The sequence below is a fragment of the Pseudophryne corroboree genome, chromosome 4 (assembly GCF_028390025.1).
Source record: "Pseudophryne corroboree isolate aPseCor3 chromosome 4, aPseCor3.hap2, whole genome shotgun sequence".
In the NCBI taxonomy this organism is placed as follows: domain Eukaryota; kingdom Metazoa; phylum Chordata; class Amphibia; order Anura; family Myobatrachidae; genus Pseudophryne; species Pseudophryne corroboree.
In genome coordinates, this window is record NC_086447.1 from 327626804 (window position 1) to 327643360 (window position 16557).

The 16557-nt window shown below is 45.8% G+C and overlaps 1 protein-coding gene across 2 annotated transcripts in view; it reads left to right on the plus strand.

Moving 5' to 3' along the window:
- Nucleotides 1-16557, plus strand: part of LOC134909483 (protein phosphatase inhibitor 2-like) — an 89261-nt gene that overhangs the window by 58480 nt on the left and 14224 nt on the right. Inside the window, exons 3-4 of one of the 2 annotated variants that reach the window (XM_063916406.1) lie at nt 801-887; nt 10662-10753. In XM_063916406.1, the coding sequence (XP_063772476.1) occupies nt 801-887; nt 10662-10753 (179 nt within the window). The remainder of the gene's footprint in view (nt 1-800; nt 888-10661; nt 10754-16557) is intronic. The other variant, XM_063916407.1, reaches the window with a different exon arrangement.

The following is a 16557-nucleotide window of genomic DNA, read 5'->3' on the forward strand; positions in this document are numbered from 1 at the left end:
TGTGGATCAGTGGCTATCCGCTGATCCACGTGTTTTCCGACAAGTCTGATTTTCTGATGTGTTGGAAAAACGGCAGTGTGATTGAATAAGTAGAATCTGGATTCGACCATAAATTGTTGGAAACCGACGTTTTTTCGACAAGTCGGGAAATCCGACTTGAACCGAATAGACCCCATAGTGTACGTGAATATTACATACGTGGACATGCTGTAGAGTGTGATCCGGTCTGAAGATCAACAATGTTTAGGATGACCACTATTGGTCGACAATCAGTAGGTCGACAGGGTTTCTAGGTCGACGTGCTAGGTCGACAGGTCAAAAGATAGACATGAGTTTTTCTAAAAAAAAATTCTTTTTTTGATCTTTTTCATACTTAACGATCAACGTTTACTACGGTTGGAACTGTAATCTGTGCCGAGCGAAGCTGCGAGGGGACATTGTGCACTAATTCGGCTTCCCAGTCACGGTACGCAGAAAACGACACCAAACCCCTCCCCCCCCCCCAAAAAAAAAAACCCTCATGTCGACCTAGAAACCCTTTCAACCTAGTGACTGTCGACCTAAACATTGTTGACCTAGATACTGTCAGTTTGATGATCCACATCCCTGTAGAGTACCCCTGGTAATTTGTTCTGTTTAAATACTCTTCTCTTTCATAGTTACCCAAAGGGTGGACTACAAATGATAAAAATCTACAATTGAGTGTTATATTGACATATGTTTTATATGCCAAAATTCTGCTTGAAATCCTGTGCGGCTAAAGAGCCCCTCTTGTGTATACGTATTTCTTCTTTCCATAGGATGATCGGAGATGATGATGATGATGAGGGAGCCATGAGTGATTCAGAATCCAATGAAGCTCTCACTGCAGATGTATTGGCTCAAAAGTAAGGGTGGCTTGTTATTTATTTTTTATTGTTAGTGTTATAGATCAGCCCCTTGATCAATGGAGCATAGGGTTTCCAAGTACAGATGTGTCCTCGTACAGCAATGCTGCAGTAGCGCCAAACAGCGCCTCTCTGCATTCTGGGTGCCGTGAGACTCTGCTAGAGTCGGGGATCTTTTTTGACAAAAATGAGTCTTAGTTACAAGACAATGGAATTAGGACGCACCAAGAGACTGTGTTGATTAATCTGATAAGCGACACTTGTGTAACTTTGTGTGTCTGAGTCTCTGAATCTGCATATGAATTGCTACAATGTAGCAGCCACTGCTTTTATTTCAAATACAAACTCTGTTGTGCTCAATATACGGATTCAGTCGCACACAGATTTCCAATTGTCCTATAGCACAGCCTCCTCATGCGTCTCATTGGGTTGTGACTAAAATGCATTTTTGCATAAAAAGACACCTTACACTGCAGAGATGCCCGAGACCTTGCGGATCACTCGCACCAGGCAACTTGTGTATTGTGGACAAACAGAGATAAATCTCAGACTGTGTGAACCTGGCGCTATATATATATATATATATATATATATATATATATATATATATATATATATATATATATATATATATATATATATATATATATTTCCCAAAAATAACACTATATCCTGGAGCTGCTGAACGAGAACAGCTTGCTAGGCTGAAAAACAGATTCAATTCATAAACCAAAAAGGAGGAATGTTCTGCGCTCCAAGAATTACTATACTGGGTTGTTAAATTAACTAATTAAGTGCAGTCTAGCAGGGAGAATAATTTGACTCAGTGAAACTCAGTTTAGAAAAAAAATTATTTTATCAAAATGTTCTAGTTTGTAAATGACACACATAACATACAAGCCGCTGATACATATGTAGCAATTAAAAGAACAAAAGTTGCTACTTATCTATTTCTTAAAGACTGCTGTTACTATGTCTATCCACTGAAAAGAGAAGGAATGGACGCCCATTCCTTCACTTGAGCTCTTTTCAGTGGACATTGCTGCAGCACAGATTAGCTCTCTGCTATTATAGCTTCCGTATCCCGCTGTTATTTTACAGTGTAGCCGGCCAGCCATCACCATCCAACCTCCGCTGTGAGGTACAAACTCATGGGCCACCTGCGGCACAGCCGCGCCACGTCACCGCTTCTGTCAGCTGGGTTTCCACAGATCCCTGCTGCGTGGATATACAGCGCCGGCTATTTGCGGCTTCATCACCATCCACCGCTGCCGCCAGCCGAATTGTCGCTGTCCTCCGCTGTGAGGTTTCCAATATAGCATCAACCTTTTCATCACTGGCAGCTGCTTCAGCGGACATTTAAGAACTACAGCAGGTTTGCTTTTTAAATGTTGCAGAGACCGTAATTACATCGTATCTTTACACCACGTGCAATTGCCTACAGGACCCTGTATCAAAATCAGGAACCAGCACGGGGGTAACTATCAAAGTGTTTGCATGCCTATTTAATACACTAATCAATTGTGGAATTATCTGTGGACATTATTCCATCCAAATACACTGGGACGCCAGTGGTACAACTAATCATCCACCTGTTTCAGAGAGAGCTTTTTTTGTATACTAATTTTTTGTATACAGGTTGAGTATCCCATATCCAAATGTTCCGAAATACGGAATATTCCGAAATACGGACTTTTTTGAGTGAGAGTGAGATAGTGAAACCTTTGTTTTTTGATGGCTCAATGTACACAAACTTTGTTTAATACACACAGTTATTAAAAATATTGTATTAAATGTCCTTCAGGCTGTATGTATAAGGTGTATATGAAACATAAATGAATTGTGTGAATGTACACACACTTTGTTTAATGCACAAAGTTATAAAAAATATTGGCTAAAATTACCTTCAGGCTGTGTGTATATAAGGTGTATATGAAACATAAATGCATTCTGTGCTTAGATTTAGGTCCCATCACCATGATATCTCATTATGGTAGGCAATTATTCCAAAATACGGAAAAATCCCATATCCAAAATACCTCTGGTCCCAAGCATTTTGGATAAGGGAGACTCAACCTGTACTAATTTTTTAATCCAGTTTTATTGCATGCTGTACTTATATTTACATTTAAAATAGACATAGTAACAGCAGGCTTTAAGAAATGGATAAGTTGCAACTTTTGTTCTTTTAATTGCTACATATGTATCAGCGGCTTGTATGTTATGTGTGTAATTTACAAACTAGAACATTTTGATAAAATCATTCTTTTTCTAAACTGAGTTTCACTGAGTCAAATTATTCTCCCTGCTAGACTGCACTTCATTAGTTAATTTAACAACCCAGTATAGTAATTCTTGGAGCGCAGAACATTCCTCCTTTTTGTTTATAACTTGTGTTGTGTGTCGTATTGAGGGGTGTAGTATGGCTGACTGGCGGTCAGGAGACCGCCAGTCAGCATACTAACGCCGGGATCCCGGCGGGTAGGTCCGACTGCAGTTTGCCATGCTGCGGGCTCAGTCGCCATGGGTTCTGTTCCCACTCTATGGGTGTCGTGGGCACCCACGAGTGGAAATAGTCCCTGTTGGTCGGCATGCCGACCTTCAAGATAGTGAGGGGGCGTGATTTGTTGGTGGAGGTCATGTGACCGTCGGTCTCCCGACCGCCGGTCACATGAATACAACCCGTATTGAAGCTAGATGTATGAGGACACATGACTTTTTGCCTTACTTCCATAACCATTGAAACACACTTCAAGATATTAATTGTCTCTGATTCACTCTCATTAATTTATCTCCCTTTCATCTCAACCCAACCATCAAATATCAGTGTACAAAAAAAATTATTTTCATATATATTTAGACAGGATGCCAAGCAATCACAGATTTGTTTGATCCCACTGGACCTGAGCTAACAGGGGATTCCCTCTTACTGTCAGTAACTGCCTGTTACTGACTCCACCCACTGCACAGGCTCCCTCAGTCAGCTACTGAAACCACTAATTCCTGCTGCATATACGTAAACAAGCTGCTGCCACACCTCCTGATTGGTGTCTGCTGATTACCATGGGTACTTCACCATGGACCAATCCCTGCACAGTAGCTGGCAGAGGGTGGAGTTTGGAGATACCAGGCTTAACCTAGAGCAGCCAGAGAATGGGGTTGTTTGGCACAATTCTTTTGCCCCTTGCAGATACTGTTTGGGGGGTATAGGAGCATACAGATGTTTACAGCAGTACAACTCTCCCTAATGTCACAGAAGATGTACAGTGTCAGGACTCACATGCTCCGTTTTTATCCTGTTCCAATACACAACACGTGGGGTAGTTCCATCCTGTGGTTTTTACCCACTCAAATTAGGTGCATGTGCCAGGTATACTATCTCTAGCTGGCAACAAGATCCCCAGGCAGTCTCCCCATTGTGAGCGGGACCCAGCAGCCCACAGAGAGCTTCAGATTCCCCCTAGGCCACCCTAGAGAAAGAAAAGTGCATTTTACTTTACATACATGCCAGCACATTTTAAATATAAATACATTTAAAATATATACTCTGTGCCTGGTGCCCTGCACCAGGCTTAGCACACTGTGACTCTCCGTTCCCGGGTCAGTGCAGTACATACACTTGAAACAACATTTATACTACTTATATTTATTTTTCAACATTCTGTGCCTAGCGTGCAGCTTCACTACCGTAGCCCTGCAGCCTGAGACTGCTGATGCGCTTAACCGGGAGTTAACCGCTAGAAGTGCCGCACTTGGTTCCAGCTTTCCTTGTCTACCCAGTGTCTGTCCTCCGCGCTGGGGGTACCGGGAGCTGGCTCTCCCTGTCTTCCAGCGAGCAGCCACACAGCGATGCAGCTCCAGGACAATTGTACTGGCTGTAATGGCTCCCTGCCATTCTGTAGTGTCTGGACACCAGCGGTCGGTGCACAGCCCTGTAGCCCCGGGATTGTGTCCCGGCTGCAGCGGCTATTGGTTCACAGTCCCCTGGTGCACCGGGGGTTAATTACAGCATGGCCGCGGCACATCAAAAGCATTAAAAGTTCACATTTTTAAACCAGTGGCGCCTAGCGCAGGACACACATTAAATTAGTGCCTAGCACTGGACAGTTTGAAATGTACCTGCGGCATGAGGATTAACATATTCCGTGGCCGCAGGGGCCATTATATCCCTGAAGGTCGGGGTCTCCGGCCACACAGGTATTTATAGTTATAAATTATATATGCTACACATCTAAAGTTTTTATGCAGGATATGTACCGTGTGTAGGCAAAAAAAGTAAAGGCTCATTGTCCCCAACTATCAAAGGAAAGGACAATGGTAGCTAGCTTGACTTTACTAAATAATGCATGTTCTATAAAATGTGTCCTTTTCGTTTTTGATTAGAGCATCTTGACCTAGTCGCAGTTGTAAACCTTTTACATATTCATGCAATTTTATATTTTTTCAATTATGTAATAGCTTTTGTGTAATTACTTTTTACCTCATCATTACATATAACTTGTGTATTATATGCTTTCCTGTGATTAGTAATTTCTTTTAAAAGGACATGATATCTTAAATATTGTACTGTTTGTACTGTACCTCCATATGGAGGGGCCAGTACCAGATAAAATTGATTTCTCTAGCATCCATAAGGTATACTGGGGTCTTAGTACAATAGGTTATAGATGGGGTCCAAAGGAGCCGGTGCACATTACATTTCTTCAACTGGGTGTGTTGGCTCATCCCCTCTATGCCCCCTCCTACAGCCAGTTTAGAAAAATGTGCCCTCAGGAGAGGATGCACACTCTGGAGTTCCAGAGGATTTTTCTTCAGTTTATTTTAAACTTTGTTATTTTCGGTATGGTGTTTGTGCAACAGCATACATGCACTGTAGGGGGTGGGGGGTCACCGACCTCTGTAAGGTGTCAGAGCCACTTCCCCGCTGCAGGAACACCGTCCTGAGAGGTTGTGGTACTGCGGGCATGGCGCCTTATCAAACGCACTCGCAGCACACCCCTAACGTTGCCTGAAACTGACAAGGGTGGTGAGTACAAACCGGGGGCCCCGCTAGTGGGGTCCCCCAGTTCTTGGAGCGGTGAAATTGCAGGGGTGGCATCCGGATCCCATAGCCCCCCTGTGTAAACTGGCCAGCGGTAGGTGAAAACAGTTGCTTACACTATGTTTTACACCAAAAGGAGACTTTTGCCATTGTAAATATATGCATAGCTCCGGCGCCATTACAGGGGGCGGGTCTAACTTAAAGCGGGACCAGCAGCTTCTTGGCGCCTTCCTCTGCTTACAGCTGCAGCAGCAAGGCACACCGCTACTCCAGGACACTCAGGATACCCAGGAAATTGGTGCAGGGGTGTAATTAAGGGGGAGAGCCGCTATTGTATACAATAGTGTCCTGAAAAGGACAAAACTGTTACACTTAGATAAATACAGCCTGCAGTCTTACGGAGTCTGCTAGGCTTGGGTGTGCCGGTCTCTTCTCTCTGGGTCTCCTACTCACATACCAGTCTGGGCAGACTTGCTATATATACTTGTCTGTGTGTTGTGTGTGAGTGTTTTGTCTCCTGTAAACATGGTAAAACACCAATTATGTAAAGTATGTAATACCAGATTCTCTCCCTCTGTAGCTGGTTCCCTCTCGTGAACAATGCAATCAGTCCTCCCAAGTTAGTGAGAAAGCGGGTGGGGTCGGTGGGAGGTTCAGGAGCCATCTTGGTTAGGTGCTATAAAAAACCATGATGGCTGATATGTCTTCTCGGCTCACTGCAAATAGTCTATAGACGCAGCAGGCTGTACCAGACCTCGCTGCAAAGGCAGTTGACAGCCAGAACCCTCACCCTAGCTCAGGGCTCCCTGACTTATTCTCAGAATCTGATGAAGAGGGACTGGAGGAGGGGGAGGAGCTGGACCCTATTACAGAGGATTTAATCTCCAGCACAGGGGATTGAGGGGCAGATTTATTAAGCTTGGTGAAGTGATAAAGTGGAAGGTGATAAAACACCAGCCAGTCAGCTCCTAACTGTCATTTTTCAAACCCAGCCTGTGATATGGCAGTTAAGATCTGATTGGCTGGTACTTTATTACCTTCCACTTTATCACTTCACCGAGCTTAATAAATCTGCCCCTGAACCCCTTATACTTGCTACCAGGGATGTATTAAAAGATCCCAATGGAAGACTGGATTATTGTGTGTGCCTTATCATGTGAGCTTGCCTTATCGTGTGGACGCTGTGAGATCACCTACAGGCTACTGTACTAAGTTTCAGCGAAAGTCAGCATTGGTTTGTAATGAACAGAACATGTCAAACCAACATAATTAGCTTCTACGAGGAAGTGAGCGATAATCTGGACCAGGGAAAACTAGTGGACGTGGTGTATTTAGATTTTGCAAAAGCCTCCGGTACAGTGCTTCACAGCAGACTGATTATTAAATTAAGGGAACCTGGCCTAGGTAGCATTTAACATATTGACATTAAAATTATCTGGGAGTGGTAGGAGTCATTGCTGTCCATCGGTACTCGATGGGCATTTTGCCTCTTTTCAACCTCACTGACTGTGCAACTATGTAGCAGTCGTTCTCCTCCTCCCAGATTGTTAGGAAAGATGGTAGCCTCATACGAGGCGATCCAGCACGGAAGGTTCCATGCCAGAACTTTTCAATTGGATCTCCTGGGCAAGTGGTCTGGATCATCATGCATCTATCGCCCAGAATTTCCCTCCTGTGGTAGCTACAGTCCTCAAACCTTACATCCAAAATTTAGTGAGACCAAGTGGCGCCGCCTTATCACACCAGAAATTGAGTTCTATGGTTCTTTATTACATTTTGGATGTATGGTTCTTTATTAAAACCACGGTGAAGGTTTTTCTGTGTGACTAAGGGCTGCCACCTAAGTATAAGCGCGAGTAGGATCTTGCATTTTGTTTTATCGTAGTCCTCAAACCTGCTGAAAAGTTGAAGTGTCGGGATTCAGGATTTGATTCTCCTCACAACGGACGCAAGTCTGAGAGGGTGGGGAGCTGTCGCCCGAGGGGTCCAGTTCCAGGGAAGGTGGTCAGCCCATGAAGCCCTACTTTCGATCAACATTCTGAAACTACGGGCGATCTACAACGCTCTGCTTCAGGCCTCTCCTCTACTCCGAGATCAGGCCATTCAAGTTCAGTCTGACAACGCCACTGCCGTGGCATACATCAATCGACAAGGAGGAACAAAGAGCAGAGCCTGCATGCGAGAGTTGTCAAGGATACTCCTCTGGGCAGAAAGAAATGCAAGAGCAATGTCGGCCATCTTTATTCTGGGGGTGGACAACTGGGAAGCGGACTTCCTAAGTCGTCATGACTTACGCCCGGGGGAGTAGAGCCTCCTATCACAGGTATTTCGGCAAATCACCGATCTGTGAGGATGCCCTCATCTTTGCAGGATGGCATCTCGGCTATTGTTCAAGGACCAGGGACCCGCAGGCGGTTGCAGTGGATGCACTGACAACACTGTGGCTTTACATGCTGGTCTACCTGTTTCCACCGATACCGTAGCTCCTGAGGGTGCTAAAGAGAATCAGGGATCAAAGAGCCCTGGAAATTCTGATTGCCCCAGACTGGCCTAGGAGGGCTTGGTACGCGGATCTCCTGGACATGTCTGTCGAAGACCCTTGGCCTCTACCAATGAGAAGAGATCTTCTGCAACAAGGACCGTTTTGTCTACCCGGACTTACAGCGGCTTCGTTTGACGGCATGGCGGTTGAGCGGAACATCCTAGCTCAAAAAGGCCTGTCCAAAAAGGTTATTGTAACCATGGTTCAGGCCAGAAAACCAGTGACGTCAAAGCACTATCATCATATCTGGAGGAGATATGTCTCTTGATGTGAAGAGCGCAAGTATCCTCCGGTGGATTTTCAGTTGGGATGTTTCTTACATTTCCTCCAGGCTGTAGTGGATATGGGCTTGCGTCTGGGTTCTCTTAAGGTCCAGATTTCAGCCCCCTCGATTTTCTTCCAGAAGAAATTGGAAGTGTTGCCAGAAGTTAAGACCTTCTTGCAAGGGATTCTTCGCATACAGCCTCCCTTTGTGCCGCCAATGGCATCCTGGGATCTGAATGTGGTTTTGGAATTTCTACAGTTTTCCTTGTTTGAACCGTTAAGGACGGTAGAAGATAAGTACCTCACATGGAAGACGGTAGTATTACTGGCCCTGGCTTCTGCTAGGTGTGTCTCAGAATTGGGGGCCTTATCGTGTAAAAGTCCATACTTGGTCTTTTATGAAGACAGAGCAGAGCTCCGGACTAAGCAGCAGTTTCTGCTGAAGGTTGTCTCTGCATTCCATCTGAACCAACCTATTGTGGTTCCGTCAGGTTCTGGCACTTCTGCCCCTCTGCAGGTGTTGGATGCTGTGCAAGCCTTGAAGATCTACGTTAAGAGGACGGCTCAGTTCAGAAAAACTGATTCCCTGTTTGTGCTTTATTATGCGCAGAAAAAGGGTTACCCTGCTTCTAAGTAGTCCATTGCTCGTTGGATTAGGCTGACTATCCAACAAGCCTATGTGTCGGCAGCCTTGCCCGTTCCACAGTCTCTGAAGGCCCACTGTACAGGATCGGTGGGGTCTTCCTGGGCGGCTGCCCGTGGAGTCTCGGCCTTACAACTATGCCGAGCTGCTAACTGGTCGGGGAAGAACACCTTTGTGAAGTTCTACAGGTTTGAAGCCCTGGTCAGAGAGGACACCCAGTTTGGGCAGGCGGTGCTGCAGACGTCGCCGCACATTCCCATCCGTTCTGGAAGCTTTGGGATGTCCTCATCTTACTAAGACCCCAGTATTCCTTATGGATGCTAGAGAAAATAATATTTGAATTACCTACCAGTAAATCCTTTTCTCGTAGTCCATAAGGGATACTGGGCGCCCGTCTCAGTGCGTTGACTTGTCTGCAGGTTTTGCTTTTGTAAAAGTTTACCTGTTCAGCTGTTGTTGTTGTTGTTGTTGTTGTTGTTGTTGTCGGCTATTGCTGGTCTGTTATGTTGTGGTGTGCTGGTGTAAATCTCACCACTCGCTATTATTCTGTTTCTTCTCTCAAGTATGTCCGTTCTCCTTCGGGCACAGTTTTACCTAGACTGACTGTAGGAGGGGACATAGAGGGGAGGACCCTGCACACCCAGTTGAAGAAATTTAAAGTGCGCTGGCTTCTTTGGACCCCACCTATACCCTATTGTACGAAGACCCCAGTATCCCTTATGGACTACGAGAAAATAATTTTCCTGGTAGGTAATTAAAATCCTGTTATAAAGACACGGAACAATATTGTCTTGAAAATTAAAGATTATAATGTGTGTACTAGATGTTGTACTTAGGGGAAACCTGCTGTCCCTTAATTTTATATTTGAATATGCATTTAGCAAGTTTAAAAAATATTGGGGGAAAAAACACTTGTAACTCCCATCTACAAGATCAAAAACTACTTTACCATCCATACAATACATGTCCCATATAATTAAACCATTTTTTTTTAGCTATTTATATGCAAGTGCATGATTATTCATTGGGAAGGGTGTGACAGAGGTTCGGTCCCCACATTTTCACCAGCTGGGCTTCTAAATCAAACCTGCATTAACTCTCACTGAGACCCTTGTTAACCTAATGCGGATTTTCTAATTGGATATCAAGTTGTGAGTTTTTTGTTTTTTTACTCGGGTACCCATGTTAATGGAATCCACAGCTAATTGCTCCCATGTAATAATTTACACCTACAGTAGCTCTATTTGATATTTGGAAGTTTGTGAATGTTTGGCTTGTCTTTAGGTTAGAAGCAGCAGAAGGAAAGGATCCTAAATTCTTAACTCAAGAAGAGAGTAGTGAAGAGGAAGATGAGGAGCTGACACCAGAGGAGAGAGGTACTAGCAAGTAATTTAGGGGCTTATATATTAAGAAATGCGGAATTGACATTCATTTTTGGATATTTTGCATGGACAGCGGTAGCGATATCCGCTGTCTCTGAAAGTTTTAATCCTGGCATTTTGGAGGTGTTTTTCACGTTTGTACATAGGGGTCAGATCATAGGGGCTAATTCAGACCTGATCGTACGATCAGTCACACTGACATGCAGGGGGACGCACAGCACAAGGCTAGTCCGCCCTGCATGTCAGTCCCTGCCCCGTTACACAAGTACAAAAGCATTGCACAGTGGCGATGCTTTTGCACTTCAGGAGTAGCTCCCAGCCAGCGCAGCTCCCAGCCAGCGCAGCTCCTGCGCGCTGGCAGGGAGCCACTTGTCGCTGCCCAGGTCGCAGCGGCTGCATGGGACAGTCCGCCGGCCTGACCCCTCCCGCCCAACAACCACCTCTGCCTGTCAATTAGGCAGAGGCAATCGCAGGGCTACGACAGCCGTTGGCTGTCTGGCATGTGACGGCGCACTGCGATGCCGGCACATGCGCTGTTCAGACTTGATCGCTGCTGTGCGAACACGCCTCATAGTCCCCATTGATAATAATGGGAACTGCAATCTGTAGTGCTAATTAGCATTCTGCAGGAGATTTATGTGATTGTGTGTACATTATGCTATGGCAATAAACCATAAAATGATGCAGTATCTTCAGTTTCTACACAATATTATAAAACTATAAAACTGATATAGTAACTAAGTATAGGCCCCTTAGTGTAGTGATTTTGTGTGTCATGGGGAGGGTTGTTTTATTTTGTCATTTTTAAGCGGTGCCTTTATACTGTCCAACTTCATTCCATAATCGGGTGTGGTATAGAAGGTAGATGGTAACTAGGTTGACAATGTCTAGGTCGACCACTATTGGTCAAAAGGTCGACATGAGTTTTTTTTGGTGTCATTTTCTTCGTAGAGTGACCGGGAACCCCAATTAGTGCACCGTGTCCCCTCGCATGGCTCGCGCTTCGGGCAGGTTACCGTTCCCATTTGTAGTCCACGTGGATCGTTAAGTATGAAAAGGTTAAAAAAAAAAAATTGAAAAACTCATGTCGACCTTTTGCCCTGTCGACCTAGAACATGTTGACCTAGAGACCCTGTCAACCTAGAGACCGGATCCCCCATAATCAGTGATCGCAAAATACACGCTAAAGCTCATTTCTACGCTTTTCTCTGTCCAATTGCCAGCACCCTCTCACCATGGAGTCCCTGTCTAGGAGACCTCCCAAGTCCACTACTGGCACTCCATCCCTTCCACCTGCTGAGCTAATTATAGTACACCCCTGCAATCGTGGCAGCGCCCTTCCCCCCTCTTTCCCCTGCGATCACCGCACCACTTGCTGTATGTGTTCCAGCTGCTGCTGCTAGCTTAACGAGGCTCTGCGGGCCTAGCAGTGCCCTGTGCAGGAGATCTAGGAGGAGGCCGGCCCAGTCACCGGAGAAGGTGTAATTCCAGCGCATGTACTATGGGGTGGCTCATCACTTTACGCAGCCCTGGTCAGCTGCTGGGCTACCCAGCGCTGGAGCTTAGCCACCTGTGCCGCACCCTGTGCTGCTATATCTGTTGAGGTGGTGGATCATGTCCTCCTTGCCCCCAGTACTGTCCCCTCCATACACCCAGCACCGCAAGCCCCTAACCTCTTCCTTGCCCCCCTGTATTGGCCCAGCTGCTATCTACACTTAGCCCTCCCTACACCACAGTACTGCCCCAGCTGCTAACTGCATTTACCCTCCCTACCCCCAGTACTGCCTGTCCCCTACCCTCTCCTTGCCCCCCTCCCCCCCACCCGTACTGCCCCAGCTGCTCACTACACTTTTCCCCTATAATATGCTATGGGACCCACAAATGGTGCAGTAGGTCCCACGATTTTTTTTCCGCTTTGCGCGACCAGTACATGATGACCACACTGTATTAAAGGATGGTGTAAGACAGAAGTGCTGGCAATCGTAGATGTGAAATTGTCGCATGCTGATACTGTAAATAGGGAATGCTCATGCCACACACCTGGAAACTGCATCCGATGATAGAGCATTTTTGACTGGATTCTGTTTTGGGGAGTTCTATGATACGGTCTTATTGAAATAAATGGCCCTAGAACATGTCACACAAAGTGGATTTCCAGCTCTGAACAAAGCTACAAGCAGTGTTTAGGGTCATAAGTAAAATGGCTATTACAAAAAGTGCTTCTCTGGTGTCTATATCATTGTATACCTATCACATGCCATAGACACCAGAGTTGCTGAAAAACTGACTGCTACTGTATGTAGACATGCTCTGAAATATGGAAGCATAACACAAGAAATACTCTATGGTCATTTTTTTTTCAAAAATGCTTACACTTGCACTGTTGCATAGTTAATTTGTGACTCTTGTGTACACGCGGTGAGATCCTTGCTATGTCTGATTTTGACTATGCGATTTCCCTTGAATTCCCCAGAGCTCACATAGTACAGATTTTGTCTATGTACAGTTTTCACTAAGTGCCAATTTTGACTATACTTTGTACTAGATAGTGAAGATTGACTTGCCTGCACAGTCTCCCCTACGGGAGTGCACATCGGGATTGAATCGGTATCACAAGCTGCCGAACACCTTGAGATGTGCACTAACTTTCCTTAAGATTTTGACTACATAGTCAAAATCTTACAGATTTATCTCACCGTGTACGCACCTTTATTTTGAGCTAATTCTGTGTTTATGGCTCTATACAAAATGTAAGCAAACATATTGGTAATGCCTGGGCTTTGAGCCAGTATACAATTGAAAAAGAAAAATAGGTATTGAAAAATGTTAGAGCTTGTGCCTCAGGAATGCCTCTACTATTGATGTTGTAGACCAGTGGTTCTCAACCTCTGTCCTCAAGTACCCCCAACAGTTCATGTTTTCCAGGTCTCCTCACAGGATTGCAAGTGAAATAATTAGCTCCATCTGTGGGTTTTTTAAAATGTCAGTGAGTAATAAATACACCTGTTCAACTGCCAGGTGACCTGGAATACATGAACTGTTGGGGGTACTTGAGGACCGAGGTTGAGAACCACTGTTGCAGACCACAGGGTTATTCAACATGCGGTCCTCCAGCTGCTGTGGAATCACACATCCCAGCCTGCCCTGCCACTGTTTTATCATATCCTAATAGTAAAACGGTGACAGGGCATGCTCGGATGTGTAGTTCCACAGCAGCTAGAGGACTACATGTTGAATACTCCTGTTGTATGAAAGAATTTTAATGTTTAACTGCGTCCTAGTCTAGTTACAACATGATTGTTAGCATGGGGAGCGGTAGAGCACAGACTAACTGTGAACAGCATGATCTGCAATTTGCCAGGGCTGCGTCAGTTTTATTGTAATCTAAAGACTTATTTCTAGTTTCTCTATCGTCCTAGTGGATGCTGGGGTTCCTGACAGGACCATGGGGAATAGCGGCTCCGCAGGAGACAGGGCACAAAAAGTAAAGCTTTAGGATCAGGTGGTGTGCACTGGCTCCTCCCCCTATGACCCTCCTCCAAGCCTCAGTTAGATTTTTGTGCCCGGCCGAGAATGGTGCAATCTAGGTGGCTCTCCTAAAGAGCTGCTTAGAAAAGTTTAGCTTAGGTTTTTTATTTTACAGTGAGTCCTGCTGGCAACAGGATCACTGCAACGAGGGACTTAGGGGAGAAGAAGTGAACTCACCTGCGTGCAGGATGGATTGGCTTCTTTGGCTACTGGACATTAGCTCCAGAGGGACGATCACAGGTACAGCCTGGATGGTCACCGGAGCCTCGCCGCCGGCCCCCTTGCAGATGCTGAAACGAGAAGAGGTCCAGAATCGGCGGCAGAAGACTCCTCAGTCTTCTTAAGGTAGCGCACAGCACTGCAGCTGTGCGCCATTTCCTCTCAGCACACTTCACACGGCAGTCACTGAGGGTGCAGGGCGCTGGGAGGGGGGCGCCCTGGGAGGCAAATGAAAACCTTTTTTGGCTAAAAATACCTCACATATAGCCTCCGGGGGCTATATGGAGATATTTAACCCCTGCCAGAATCCATTAAAGAGCGGGAGACGAGCCCACCGAAAAAGGGGCGGGGCCTATCTCCTCAGCACACAGCGCCATTTTCCCTCACAGAAAGGCTGGAGGGAAGGCTCCCAGGCTCTCCCCTGCACTGCACTACAGAAACAGGGTTAAACAGAGAGGGGGGGCACTAATTTGGCGTTAGAAATATATAAAAGATGCTATAAGGGAAAACACTTATATAAGGTTGTCCCTATATAATTATAGCGTTTTTGGTGTGTGCTGGCAAACTCTCCCTCTGTCTCTCCAAAGGGCTAGTGGGTCCTGTCCTCTATCAGAGCATTCCCTGTGTGTGTGCTGTGTGTCGGTACGTGTGTGTCGACATGTATGAGGACGATGTTGGTGAGGAGGCGGAGCAATTGCCTGTAATGGTGATGTCACTCTCTAGGGAGTCGACACCGGAATGGATGGCTTATTTAGGGAATTACGTGATAATGTCAACACGCTGCAAGGTCGGTTGACGACATGAGACGGCCGACAAACAATTAGTACCGGTCCAGACGTCTCAGAAACACCGTCAGGGGTTTTAAAACGCCCGTTTACTTTAGTCGGTCGACACAGACAGAGACACGGACACTGAATCCAGTGTCGACGGTGAATAAACAAACGTATTCCTTATTAGGGCCACACGTTAAGGGCAATGAAGGAGGTGTTACATATTTCTGATACTACAAGTACCACAAAAGAGGGTATTATGTGGGATGTGAAAAAACTACCGTAGTTTTTCCTGAATCAGAAAAATTAAATGAAGTGTGTGATGATGCGTGGGTTCCCCCCGATAAAAAATTATGGGCGGTATACCCTTTCCCGCCAGAAGTTAGGGCGCGTTGGGAAACACCCCTTAGGGTGGATAAGGCGCTCACACGCTTATCAAAACAATTGGCGGTACCGTCTATAGATAGGGCCGTCCTCAAGGAGCCAGCTGACAGGAGGCTGGAAAATATCATAAAAAGTATAAACACACATACTGGTGTTATACTGCGACCAGCGATCGCCTCAGCCTGGATGTGCAGAGCTGGGGTGGCTTGGTCGGATTCCCTGACTAAAAATATTGATACCCTTGACAGGGACAGTATTTTATTGACTATAGAGCATTTAAAGGATGCATTTTCTATATATGCGAGATGCACAGAGGGATATTTGCACTCTGGCATCAAGAGTAAGTGCGATGTCCGTATCTGCCAGAAGATGTTTATGGACACGACAGTGGTCAGGTGATGCAGATTCCAAACGGCACAAAGGTGTATTGCCGTATAAAGGAAGAGGAGTTATTTGGGGTCGGTCCATCGGACCTGGTGGCCACGGCAACTGCTGGAAAATCCACCGTTTTTACCCTAAGTCACATCTCTGCAGAAAAAGACACCGTCTTTTCAGCCTCAGTCCTTTCGTCCCTATAAGAGTCATATCTGCCCAGGGATAGAGGAAAGGGAAGAAGACTGCAGCAGGCAGCCCATTCCCAGGAACAGAAGCGTTCCACCGCTTCTGCCAAGCTCTCTGCATGACGCTGGGACCGTACAGGACCCCTGGATCCTACATGTAGTATCCCAGGGGTACAGATTGGAATGTCGAGACGTTTCCCCTTCGCAGGCTCCTGAAGTCTGGTTTACCAAGGTCTCCCTCCGACAAGGAGGCAGTATGGGAAACAATTCACAAGCTGTATTCCCAGCAGGTGATAATCAAATTACCCCTCCTACAACAAGAAAAGGGGTATTATTC